This window comes from Salvelinus alpinus, chromosome 6 (genome assembly GCF_045679555.1).
Source record: "Salvelinus alpinus chromosome 6, SLU_Salpinus.1, whole genome shotgun sequence".
NCBI lineage: Eukaryota > Metazoa > Chordata > Actinopteri > Salmoniformes > Salmonidae > Salvelinus > Salvelinus alpinus.
Window position 1 is genome coordinate 91640577 of NC_092091.1, and position 13218 is coordinate 91653794.

A 13218-nucleotide genomic window follows, 5' to 3' on the forward strand; every position below is an offset into this window, starting at 1 on the left:
GTAGTAGTAGTAATGATGATGGTAGTAGTAGTAGTAATGATGATGGTGGTAGTAGTAGTAATGATGGTGGTAGTAGTAGTAGTAATGATGATGGTAGTAGTAGTAGTAGTAATGATGATGGTAGTAGTAGTAGTAATGATGATGGTGGTAGTAGTAGTAATGATGATGGTAGTAGTAGTACTGATGTAATGATGGTAGTGGTAGTAGTAGTAATGATGATGGTAGTAGTAGTACTGATGTAATAATGGTGGTCGTAGTAGTAGTACCGATGATGGTAGTAGTAGTACTGATGTAATGATGGCGGTGGTAGTAGTAGTAATGATGATGGTGGTAGTAGTATTAATGATGATGGTAGTAGTAGTAGTAATGATGATGGTGGTAGTAGTAGTAATGATGATGGTAGTAGTAGTAGTAATGATGATGGTGGTGGTGGTGGGTAGTAGTAATGATGATGGTAGTAGTAGTAGTAGTAGTAGTAATGATGGTAGTGGTGGTGGTGGTAGTAGTAGTAATGATGATGGTAGTGGTGGTGGTGGTAGTAGTAGTAATGATGATGGTAGTAGTAGTAGTAATGATGATGGTGGTAGTAGTAGTAATGATGATGGTAGTAGTAGTAGTAATGATGTAATGATGGTAGTGGTGGTGGTGGTAGTAGTAGTAATGATGATGGTAGTAGTAGTAGTAATGATGATGGTGGTGGTAGTAGTAGTAATGATGATGGTGGTGGTAGTAGTAGTAGTAATGATGGTAGTGGTGGTGGTGGTAGTAGTAGTAATGATGATGGTGGTGGTAGTACTGATGTAATGATGGTAGTGGTGGTGGTAGTAGTAGTAGTAATGATGATGGTAGTAGTAGTAGTAATGATGATGGTGGTGGTATTAGTAGTAATAATGATGGTAGTGGTAGTACTGATGTAATGATGGTAGTGGTGGTGGTGGTAGTAGTAGTAATGATGATGGTAGTAGTAGTAGTAGTAATGATGATGGTGGTGGTAGTAGTAGTAATGATGATGGTGGTAGTAGTAGTAATGATGATGGTGGTGGTGGTGGTAGTAGTAGTAATGATGATGGTGGTGGTGGTGGTAGTAGTAGTAATGATGATGGTGGTGGTGGTAGTAGTAGTAGTAATGATGATGGTGGTGGTGGTGGTGGTAGTAGTAGTAATGATGATGGTGGTGGTAGTAGTAATGATGATGGTAGTAGTAGTAGTAGTAATGATGGTAGTGGTGGTGGTAGTAGTAGTAGTAATGATGATGGTGGTGGTAGTAGTAGTAGTAATGATGATGGTGGTGGTAGTAGTAATGATGATGGTAGTAGTAGTAGTAGTAATGATGGTAGTGGTGGTGGTGGTAGTAGTAGTAATGATGATGGTGGTAGTAGTAGTAATGATGATGGTGGTGGTAGTAGTAGTAATGATGATGGTGGTGGTAGTAGTAGTAATGATGATGGTAGTAGTAGTAGTAGTAATGATGATGGGGGTAGTAGTAGTAGTAATGATGGTAGTGGTGGTGGTGGTAGTAGTAGTAATGATGATGGTGGTAGTAGTAGTAATGATGATGGTAGTGGTGGTAGTAGTAATGATGGTAGTGGTGGTGGTAGTAGTAGTAGTAATGATGATGGTGGTGGTAGTAGTAATGATGATGGTAGTAGTAGTAGTAGTAATGATGGTAGTGGTGCTGGTGGTATTAGTAGTAATAATGATGGTAGTGGTAGTACTGATGTAATGATGGTAGTGGTGGTGGTGGTAGTAGTAGTAATGATGATGGTAGTAGTAGTAGTAATGATGATGGTGGTGGTAGTTGAAGTAATGATGATGGTAGTAGTGGTAGTAGTAGTACTGATGTAATGATGGTAGTGGTGGTGTTGGTAGTAGTAGTAATGATGATGGTAGTAGTAGTAATGATGATGGTGGTGGTAGTTATGATGATGGTGGTGGTAGTTGTAGTAATGATGATGGTAGTAGTAGTACTGATGTAATGATGGTAGTGGTAGTAGTAGTAACGATGATGGTAGTAGTAGTACTGATGTAATAATGGTGGTCGTAGTAGTAGTACTGATGATGGTAGTAGTAGTACTGATGTAATGATGGCGGTGGTAGTAGTAGTAATGATGATGGTGGTAGTAGTATTAATGATGATGGTAGTAGTAGTAGTAATGATGATGGTGGTAGTAGTAGTAATGATGATGGTAGTAGTAGTAGTAATGATGATGGTGGTGGTGGTGGTAGTAGTAGTAATGATGATGGTGGTGGTAGTAGTAATGATGATGGTAGTGCTGGTAGTAGTAATGATGATGGTAGTAGTAGTAGTAGTAGTAGTAATGATGGTAGTGGTGGTGGTGGTAGTAGTAGTAATGATGATGGTAGTAGTAGTAGTAATGATGATGGTGGTAGTAGTAGTAATGATGATGGTAGTAGTAGTAGTAATGATGTAATGATGGTAGTGGTGGTGGTGGTAGTAGTAGTAATGATGATGGTAGTAGTAGTAGTAATGATGATGGTGGTGGTAGTAGTAGTAATGATGATGGTGGTGGTAGTAGTAGTAGTAATGATGAGTGGTGGTGGTGGTAGTAGTAGTAATGATGATGGTAGTAGTAGTAGTAGTAATGATGATGGTGGTGGTAGTAGTAGTAATGATGATGGTGGTAGTAGTAGTAATGATGATGGTGGTGGTGGTGGTAGTAGTAGTAATGATGATGGTGGTGGTGGTAGTAGTAGTAGTAATGATGATGGTGGTGGTGGTAGTAGTAATGTAATGATGATGGTGGTGGTAGTAGTAATGATGATGGTGGTGGTAGTAGTAATGATGATGGTAGTAGTAGTAGTAGTAATGATGGTAGTGGTGGTGGTAGTAGTAGTAGTAATGATGATGGTGGTGGTAGTAGTAGTAGTAATGATGATGGTGGTGGTAGTAGTAATGATGATGGTAGTAGTAGTAGTAGTAATGATGGTAGTGGTGGTGGTGGTAGTAGTAGTAATGATGATGGTGGTAGTAGTAGTAATGATGATGGTGGTGGTAGTAGTAGTAATGATGATGGTGGTGGTAGTAGTAGTAATGATGATGGTAGTAGTAGTAGTAGTAATGATGATGGTGGTAGTAGTAGTAGTAATGATGGTAGTGGTGGTGGTGGTAGTAGTAGTAATGATGATGGTGGTAGTAGTAGTAATGATGATGGTAGTGGTGGTAGTAGTAATGATGGTAGTGGTGGTGGTAGTAGTAGTAGTAATGATGATGGTGGTGGTAGTAGTAATGATGATGGTAGTAGTAGTAGTAGTAATGATGGTAGTGGTGCTGGTGGTATTAGTAGTAATAATGATGGTAGTGGTAGTACTGATGTAATGATGGTAGTGGTGGTGGTGGTAGTAGTAGTAATGATGATGGTAGTAGTAGTAGTAATGATGATGGTGGTGGTAGTTGAAGTAATGATGATGGTAGTAGTGGTAGTAGTAGTACTGATGTAATGATGGTAGTGGTGGTGTTGGTAGTAGTAGTAATGATGATGGTAGTAGTAGTAATGATGATGGTGGTGGTAGTTATGATGATGGTGGTGGTAGTTGTAGTAATGATGATGGTAGTAGTAGTACTGATGTAATGATGGTAGTGGTAGTAGTAGTAATGATGATGGTAGTAGTAGTACTGATGTAATAATGGTGGTCGTAGTAGTAGTACTGATGATGGTAGTAGTAGTACTGATGTAATGATGGCGGTGGTAGTAGTAGTAATGATGATGGTGGTAGTAGTATTAATGATGATGGTAGTAGTAGTAGTAATGATGATGGTGGTAGTAGTAGTAATGATGATGGTAGTAGTAGTAGTAATGATGATGGTGGTGGTGGTGGTAGTAGTAGTAATGATGATGGTGGTGGTAGTAGTAATGATGATGGTAGTGCTGGTAGTAGTAATGATGATGGTAGTAGTAGTAGTAGTAGTAGTAATGATGGTAGTGGTGGTGGTGGTAGTAGTAGTAATGATGATGGTAGTAGTAGTAGTAATGATGATGGTGGTAGTAGTAGTAATGATGATGGTAGTAGTAGTAGTAATGATGTAATGATGGTAGTGGTGGTGGTGGTAGTAGTAGTAATGATGATGGTAGTAGTAGTAGTAATGATGATGGTGGTGGTAGTAGTAGTAATGATGATGGTGGTGGTAGTACTGATGTAATGATGGTAGTGGTGGTGGTAGTAGTAGTAGTAATGATGATGGTAGTAGAAGTAGTAATGATGATGGTGGTGGTAGTAGTAGTAATAATGATGGTAGTGGTAGTACTGATGTAATGATGGTAGTGGTGGTGGTGGTAGTAGTAGTAATGATGATGGTAGTAGTAGTAGTAATGATGATGGTGGTGGTAGTAGTAGTAATGATGATGGTAGTAGTAGTAGTAATGATGATGGTGGTGGTGGTGGTAGTAGTAGTAATGATGATGGTGGTGGTAGTAATGATGATGGTAGTAGTAGTAGTAGTAATGATGGTAGTGGTGGTGGTAGTAGTAGTAGTAATGATGATGGTGGTGGTAGTAGTAATGATGATGGTAGTAGTAGTAGTAGTAATGATGGTAGTGGTAGTGGTGGTAGTAGTAGTAATGATGATGGTGGTAGTAGTAGTAATGATGATGGTGGTGGTAGTAGTAGTAATGATGATGGTAGTAGTAGTAGTAGTAATGATGATGGTAGTAGTAGTAGTAATGATGATGGGGGTAGTAGTAGTAGTAATGATGGTAGTGGTGGTGGTGGTAGTAGTAGTAATGATGATGGTAGTGGTGGTAGTAGTAATAATGATGGTAGTAGTAGTAGTAGTAATGATGGTAGTGGTGGTGGTAGTAGTAGTAGTAATGATGATGGTGGTGGTAGTAGTAATGATGATGGTAGTAGTAGTAGTAGTAATAATGGTAGTGGTGCTGGTGGTATTAGTAGTAATAATGATGGTATTGGTAGTACTGATGTAATGATAGTAGTGGTGGTGGTGGTAGTAGTAGTAATGATGATGGTAGTAGTAGTAGTAATGATGATGGTGGTGGTAGTAATGATGATGGTAGTAGTGGTAGTAGTAGTACTGATGTAATGATGGTAGTGGTGGTGGTGGTAGTAGTAGTAATGATGATGGTAGTCATAGTAATGATGATGGTGGTGGTAGTTATGATGATGGTGGTGGTGGTAGTTGTAGTAATGATGATGGTAGTAGTGGTAGTAGTAGTACTGATGTAATGATGGTGGTGGTGGTGTTGGTAGTAGTAGTAATGATGATGGTAGTAGTAGTAATGATGATGGTGGTGGTAGTTATGATGATGGTGGTGGTAGTTGTAGTAATGATGATGGTAGTAGTGGTAGTAGTAGTACTGATGTAATGATGGTGGTGGTGGTGTTGGTAGTAGTAGTAATGATGGTGGTAGTAGTAGTAATGATGATGGTGGTTGTAGTTATGATGATGGTGGTGGTAGTTGTAGTAATGATGATGGTAGAAGTAGTACTGATGTAATGATGGTAGTGGTAGTAGTAGTAATGATGATGGTAGTAGTAGTACTGATTTAATGATGGTGGTGGTTGTAGTAGTAATGATGATGGTAGTAGTAGTACTGATGCAATGATGGTGGTGGTAGTAGTAGTAATGATGATGGTAGTAGTAGTACTGATGCAATGATGATGATGTAGTAGTAGTACTGATGTAATGATGGTGGTGGTAGTAGTAGTAATGATTATGGTAGTAGTAGTAGTAATGATTATGGTAGTAGTAGTAGTAATGATTATGGTAGTAGTAGTAGTAATGATTATGGTAGTAGTAGTAGTAATGATTATGGTAGTAGTAGTAGTAATGATTATGGTAGTAGTAGTAGTAATGATTATGGTAGTAGTAGTAGTAATGATTATGGTAGTAGTAGTAGTAATGATTATGGTAGTAGTAGTAATGATTATGGTAGTAGTAGTAGTAATGATTATGGTAGTAGTAGTAATGATTATGGTAGTAGTAGTAGTAATGATTATGGTAGTAGTAGTAGTAATGATTATGGTAGTAGTAGTAGTAATGATTATGGTAGTAGTAGTAGTAATGATTATGGTAGTAGTAGTAGTAATGATTATGGTAGTAGTAGTAGTAATGATTATGGTAGTAGTAGTAGTAATGATTATGGTAGTAGTAGTAGTAATGATTATGGTAGTAGTAGTAGTAATGATTATGGTAGTAGTAGTAGTAGTAGTAATGATGATGGTAGTGGTAGTAGTAATGATGATGGTAGTGGTAGTAGTAATGATGATGGTGGTGGTGGTGGTAGTAGTAGTAATGATGATGGTAGTAGTAGTAGTAATGATGATGGTGGTGGTGGTGGTAGTAGTAGTAATGATGATGGTAGTAGTAGTAGTAATGATTATGGTAGTAGTAGTAGTAATGATTATGGTAGTAGTAGTAATGATTATGGTAGTAGTAGTAGTAATGATTATGGTAGTAGTAGTAGTAATGATTATGGTAGTAGCAGTAGTAAAGATGATGGTAGTGGTAGTGGTAATGATTATGGTGGTAGTAGTAGTAATGATGATGGTGGTTGTGGTAATGATGATGGTGGTGGTGGTAGTAGTAGTAATGATGACGCTAGTAGTAGTAGTAATGATGATGGTGGTGGTAGTAGTAGTAGTAATGATGATGGTGGTGGTGGTGGTAGTAGTAATGATGACGCTAGTAGTAGTAGTAATGATGATGGTGGTGGTAGTAGTAGTAGTAATGATGATGGTGGTGGTGGTAGTAGTAATGATGATGGTAGTAGTAGTAGTAATGATTATGGTAGTAGTAGTAGTAATGATGATGGTAGTAGTAGTAGTAATGATGATGGTAGTAGTAGTAGTAATGATGATGGTGGTGGTAGTAGTAGTAGTAATGATGATGGTGGTGGTGGTAATGATGATGGTGGTGGTAGTAGTAATGATTATGGTAGTAGTAGTAATGATGATGGTGGTAGTACTAGTACTGATTACATGGTGGTAGTAGTAGTAATGATGATGGTAGTAGTAGTAATGATGATGGTAGTAGTAGTAATGATGATGGTGGTAGTAGTAGTAATGATGATGGTAGTAGTAGTAATGATGATGGTGGTAGTAGTAGTAATGATGATGGTAGTAGTAGTAGTAATGATTATGGTAGTAGTAGTAATGATGATGGTGGTAGTAGTAGTAGTAATGATGGTAGTAGTAGTAGTAATGATGATGATGGTGGTAGTAGTAGTAATGATGATGGTAGTAGTAGTAGTAGTAATGATGGTAGTGGTGGCGGTGGTAGTAGTAGTAATGATGATGGTGGTAGTAGTAGTAATGATGATGGTGGTAGTAGTAGTAATGATGATGGTAGTAGTAGTAGTAATGATGATGGTGGTGGTGGTAGTAGTAATGATGATGGTAGTAGTGTAGTAGTAGTAGTATGATGAGTGGTGGTGGTGGTGGTAGTAGTAGTAATGATGATGGTAGTAGTAGTAGTAATGATGATGGTGGTGGTAGTAGTAGTACTGATGTAATGATGGTAGTGGTAGTACTGATGTAATGATGGTGGTGGTGGTGGTGGTGGTAGTAGTAATGATGATGGTGGTGGTAGTAGTAGTAATGATGATGGTAGTAGTAGTACTGATGTAATGAGTAGTAATGATGATGGTGGTGGTAGTAGTAGTAATGATGATGGTGGTGGTAGTAGTAGTAATGATGATGGTAGTAGTAGTACTGATGTAATGATGGTGGTAGTAGTAATGATGGTGGTGGTGGTGGTAGTAGTAGTAATTATGATGGTAGTAGTAGTAATGATGATGGTGGTGGTGGTAGTAGTAGTGATGATGATGGTAGTAGTAGTAGTAATGATGGTGGTGGTGGGTGGTGGTGGTGGTAGTAGTAGTAATGATGGTAGTAGTAGTACTGATGTAATGATGGTGGTGGTAGTAGTAGTAATGATGATGGTAGTAGTAGTAGTAATGATGATGGTAGTAGTAGTAGTAATGATGATGGTAGTAGTAGTAGTAATGATGATGGTGGTGGTAGTAGTAGTAATGATGATGGTGGTGGTGGTGGGTAGTAGTAATGATGATGGTAGTAGTAGTAGTAATGATGATGGTGGTAGTAGTAGTAATGATGATGGTGGTTGTGGTAATGATGATGGTGGTGGTGGTAGTAGTAATGATGGTAGTAGTAGTAATGATGGTGGTGGTAGTACTAGTAATGATGATGGTAGTAGTAGTAGTAATGATGATGGTAGTAGTAGTAGTAGTAATGATGATGGTAGTGGTAGTAGTAATGTTGATGGTTGTAGTAGTACTGATGTAATGGTGGTATTAGTAATAATGATGGTGGTGGTGGTGGTAGTAGTAGTAATGATGATGGTAGTAGTGATAATGATGGTTGAAGTTGTAGTACTGACGTAATGATGGTAGTGGTGGTAGTAGTGATGATGGTAGTAGTAGTAGTAGTGATGATGGTGGTAGTAGTAGTAATGATGATGGTGGTAGTAGTAGTAGTGATGATGGTGGTAGTAGTAGTAATGATGATGGTAGTAGTAGTAATGATGATGGTAGTGGAAGTAGTAATGATGATGATAGTAGTAGTAGTAATTATGATAGTAGTAGTAGTACTGATGTAATGGTGAAGATAACTGTTATTTAGTTATAAGTTAGTTATATTTTCATTTTCCATATTTATTTTTTTATATTTTTTACATTACATTCTACTATTGACTGTTACCATTTTATTGTTATTATTTTTGTATTTAATTTTGTATTATTATTTACTGCCATTTTATATTATTATTTGTTATTGTTTATAATTTTATTTTATTTATACATTGCTGCAATATTGACACAATGTTTTTCATGCCATTAAAGCAGCTTGAATTTGAGAGAGAGAGAGAGGTGATGAGAGCGAGAGAGGGGGAAGAGAAAGAGCATGAGGGAAGAGAGAGGAGAGAGAGGGAAGAGAGAGAGACAAGAGGGAGAGGGAAGAGAGAAAATAAACCAGAGTTCTTCAGCATCACCACTATCAAACTGCCCCCCAGAGAGTCTCCTTTCTGACTGCTGATGCAAAGTGGCAGCACACGGTGAAGGCTCCGTATAAAACTACACATGTTGGTGAATCCTAGAACATTTATCAGCCCATTTCCTGACGTAACTAATGTTGCATTACTAAATGTCACAGATAAATAATGTGAATGTCTCTAAAATTAAATAAATGTACTTATAACCAAAACACATTATGTAAATGTATAACTACTTCATATATCTTCATATGTCTGAATCAGCTGTTACTGTCCTTGTTGCAGTTTCTATCCACAGAGGTCTGATCCCTCAAAGCAGATCAAGTTCCTGGTGGATCTCCTGTCTCAAGCAGCAGAGTGGGAGGAGCAGACAGGAGAGAAGACACTGAAGCTGGTATCATCAGTGTGTACTTACAGCACCTTTCCTTTTCCCTATCGAGACAATTCTGAACAGAGTGATTTCCTGCTGGATCTGTACTCACATGTGAAGGACTATGAGACTCAAACAGGCAGGAGTTTCCTTCCAGCATTACAGCCAGTTTACCAGTCAGCTCCTGCAGTCTGGTCCATAGACCTCTCAGAGAGAAAGGCCTCCCTCCTCCTAGAAGTGCTGAACCTCAAACCAGAGAAGAAACCAGTAGAGCTGAAGGGCTGGTCAGATGAAGAGAGTGAAGTGAGGAGTTTCCTTCAGTGTCTGCCCTACATCTCACAGCTGAGGTGAGTCTGAACATGTGTGGTGGTTAGTGATTATGTGATGCTAGTGATTATTATCTTGTAGAAACATTTGACATATAAAACTTAAAGTGTTGGTAAATTGTGTAGCAGTATTGTTAGAGAGGGGTAAAGGTAAAGATTTTGTTGGGGCGCCAGGCAGGTATTAACTCTGCCGACGGGAAAAGAGTAGGATAGAGAGAGACCCACTACCAGACACACACACATCAGCAGAAGAGACTGTCTAGAGTGTAGCCTGTTAGCCAGATAGCCAGTGGAGAGAAAAGATAAGACACAACATATAAAACACCCATCACAGCACAGGGGTTGTTATGCTGGTGAATGAGGACCCAAAAGCGACTTAACAGAAACAGAGTCTTTATTCCAGTCTATAACAAAAACGATAATCCTGGAAATAATCTCAGGTAAAGTCAACCAGGAAAACTGAAATCCTCTAGGCAGTAGAGGGGAACAACTGGATACGCGACCACAGACTGCAGGTCGCTTCGGGAAGGCGCAGGCCGTAGCTGATATAGATACCTGCTCACACGCAGCATCTGAAGAAGGCGGAAACACGACAGGGCGGAACAAGGACACAGAACAGCAAACATCAAACAAGGATCCGACAAGGACAGAAGCGGAAAACAGAGGGAGAAATAGGGACTCTAATCAGAGGGCAAAATAGGGGACAGGTGTGAAAGAGTAAATGAGGTAGTTAGGAAAATGAGGAACAGCTGGGAGCAGGAACGGAACGATAGAGAGAGAGAGCGAGAGAGGGAGAGAGGGAGGGGGAGAGAGAGGGATAGAAAGAGGGAAAGAACCTAATAAGACCAGCAGAGGGAAACGAATAGAAGGGGAAGCACAGGGACAAGACATGATAATCAATGACAAAACATGACAGGGGTGATTAGAGAGAGAGAGGGAAGAGAAGATCAGCGAGAGAGGGAATAGGAAAGAGAGAGAGAGAGGGAAGAGTGTGTGTGAGAGAGAGAGATAGAAGGGAGATAGAAGAGAGAGAGAAGAGAGAGGGAAGAGAGAGAGAGAGAGAGAGAGGAAAGAGGGAAGAGAGTATGCGAAAGAGAGGGAATAGGGGAGAGATAGAAGAGAGAGATGATAGGGAAGAGAGAGAGGGGGAGGAGAGAGAGAGGGCAGAGAGGGAGAGAAATGGGGAAGAGAGAGAGAGGAGAAGAGAGATGGGGAAGTAAGAGGGAGAGAGTAGAGAGAGGGAAGAGGGAAGAGAGAGAAGAAAGAGAGAGGGAAGAGGGAAGAGAGAGAATAAAGAGAGAGGGAAGAGATGACGAGCGAGAGAGGGAATAGGAATGAGAGAGAGAGAGAGGGAAGAGTGTGAGAGGGAAGAGTGTGAGAGGGAAGAGAGAGAGAGAGGGAAGAGAGATGAGAGAGAGGGAAGAGGGATGAGAGAGAAGAGAGAGAAGAGAGAGAGGGAGAGAGAGAGGGAAGAGAGAGGGGAAATAGAGGGGGAGAGAAAGAATGAGAGGGAAGAGAAAGGGAAGAGACGGGGAAGAGAAAGAGAGAGAGGGAAGAGAAAGAAGAGGGAAGAGAGAGAATATCGAACAGAATTTGACAGCGAAGAGAAAGATAGAGAGGGAAGAAAGAGGGAGGGAAGAGAGAGAGAGGGAGGAGAGAGAGGGAAGAGAGGAGAGAGAGAGAGAGGGAAAAGGGAAGAGAGAGGGAAAAGGGAAGAGAGAGAAGAGAGAGAAAGAGGGAAGAGCGAGAGAGGGAAGAGAGAGAGAGGGTACAGAGAAAGAAAGAAGTATGAGGGAATGAGAGATAGAGAGGGAAGAGGAGGAGAGAGAGAGGGGGAATAGTGAGAGGGAAGAGTAAGAGGGAAGAGAAGAGAGAGAAGAGAGATAGACGGAAGGGAGAGCGAGGAAGAGAGAGGGCGAGAGAGGAAGAGAGGAAAGAGGGAAAGAGAATAGAGAGAGAGAGAGAGAGAGAGGGAAGAGAAGGAGAAATAGGGAAGAGAGAGAAGAGGGAAGAGAGAGAAGATGGAAGAGAGAGAAGGGAAGAGAAAGAGAGAGGAAAGAGAGGGTAGAGAATGAGAGAGGGAAGATAAATAGAGAGAGATGGAAGAGAAAGAAGTGGGAAGAAATAGAGAGAGGGAAGAGAATGAGAGAGGGAAGAGAAATAGAGAGAGGGAAGAGAATGAGAGAGGGAAGAGAAATAGAGAGATGGAAGAGAAATAGAGGGAGAGGGAGAGAGAGAGAGGGAGAGAAGGAGGGAAGAGAGCGAGATAGGGAAGAGAGAGAGAGGTGGTAGAGAAAGAGAGAGAGCGAGGGAAGAGAGAGAGGGAAGAGAGAGAAGAGAGGGAAAATGGAAGAGAGAGACAGAGAGAGAGAGAGAGGGAAGAAGGAAGATAATCAAGAGTTGTTTAGCATCACCACTATCAAACTGCCCCCCAGAGCGTCTCCTTTCTGACTGCTGATCCAAAGTGGCAGCACACGGTGAAGGCTCCATATAAAACTACACATGTTGGTGAATCTGGGAACATTTATCAGCCCATTTCCTGACATAACTAATGGTGCATTACTAAATGCCACATATAAATAATGTGAATGTCTCTAAAATTAAATACTTTAACATATAACCAAATCACAGTATGTAAATTTATAACTACTTCATATATCTTTAACTATGACTGGTTTCATGTGTTCATCCATGTCTGAATCAGCTGTTACTGTCCTTGTTGCAGTTTCTATCCACAGAGGTCTGATCCCTCAAAGCAGATCAAGTTCCTGGTGGATCTCCTGTCTCAAGCAGCAGAGTGGGAGGAGCAGACAGGAGAGAAGACACTGAAGCTGGTATCATCAGTGTGTACTTACAGCACCTTTCCTTTTCCCAATGGAGACATTTACAGAGACAATTCTAAACAGAGTGTTTTCCTGCTGGATCTGTACTCACGTGTGAAGGACTATGAGACTCAAACAGGCAGGAGTTTCCTTCCAGCATTACAGCCAGTTTACCAGTCAGCTCCTGCAGTCTGGTTCATAGACCTCTCAGAGAGAAAGGCCTCCCTCCTCCTAGAAGTGCTGAAACTCCAACCAGAGAAGAAACCAGTAGAGCTGAAGGGCTGGTCAGATGAAGAGAGTGAAGTGAGGAGTTTCCTTCAGTGTCTGCCCTACATCTCACAGCTGAGGTGAGTCTGAACATGTGTGGTGGTTAGTGATCATGTGATGCTAGTGGTTATTATCTTGTAGAAACATTTGACATATAAAACTTCAAGTGTTGGTAAATCTTGTAGCGGTATTGTTAGAGAGGGGTGAAGGTAAAGATTTTGTTGGGGCGCCAGGCAGGTATTAACCCTGCTGAAAGGAAAAGAGTAGGATAGAGAGAGACCCACTACCAGACACACACACATCAGCAGAAGAGACTGTCTAGAGTGTAGCCTGTTAGCCAGATAGCCAGTGGAGAGAAAAGATAAGACACACCATATAAAACACCCATCACAGCACAGGGGTAACCCCACCAATAATACCTCATACAATAATGATGGCAGAGCAATTTAA

General features: G+C 40.4%; 1 protein-coding gene across 1 annotated transcript in view; it reads left to right on the top strand.

Moving 5' to 3' along the window:
* The window catches only part of LOC139579586 (uncharacterized), a 149812-nt gene that overhangs the window by 76808 nt on the left and 59786 nt on the right, over nucleotides 1-13218 (top strand). The window contains exons 21-22 of the mRNA XM_071408340.1: nucleotides 9269-9700; nucleotides 12405-12848. Coding sequence (XP_071264441.1) covers nucleotides 9269-9700; nucleotides 12405-12848 — 876 coding nt within the window. The remainder of the gene's footprint in view (nucleotides 1-9268; nucleotides 9701-12404; nucleotides 12849-13218) is intronic.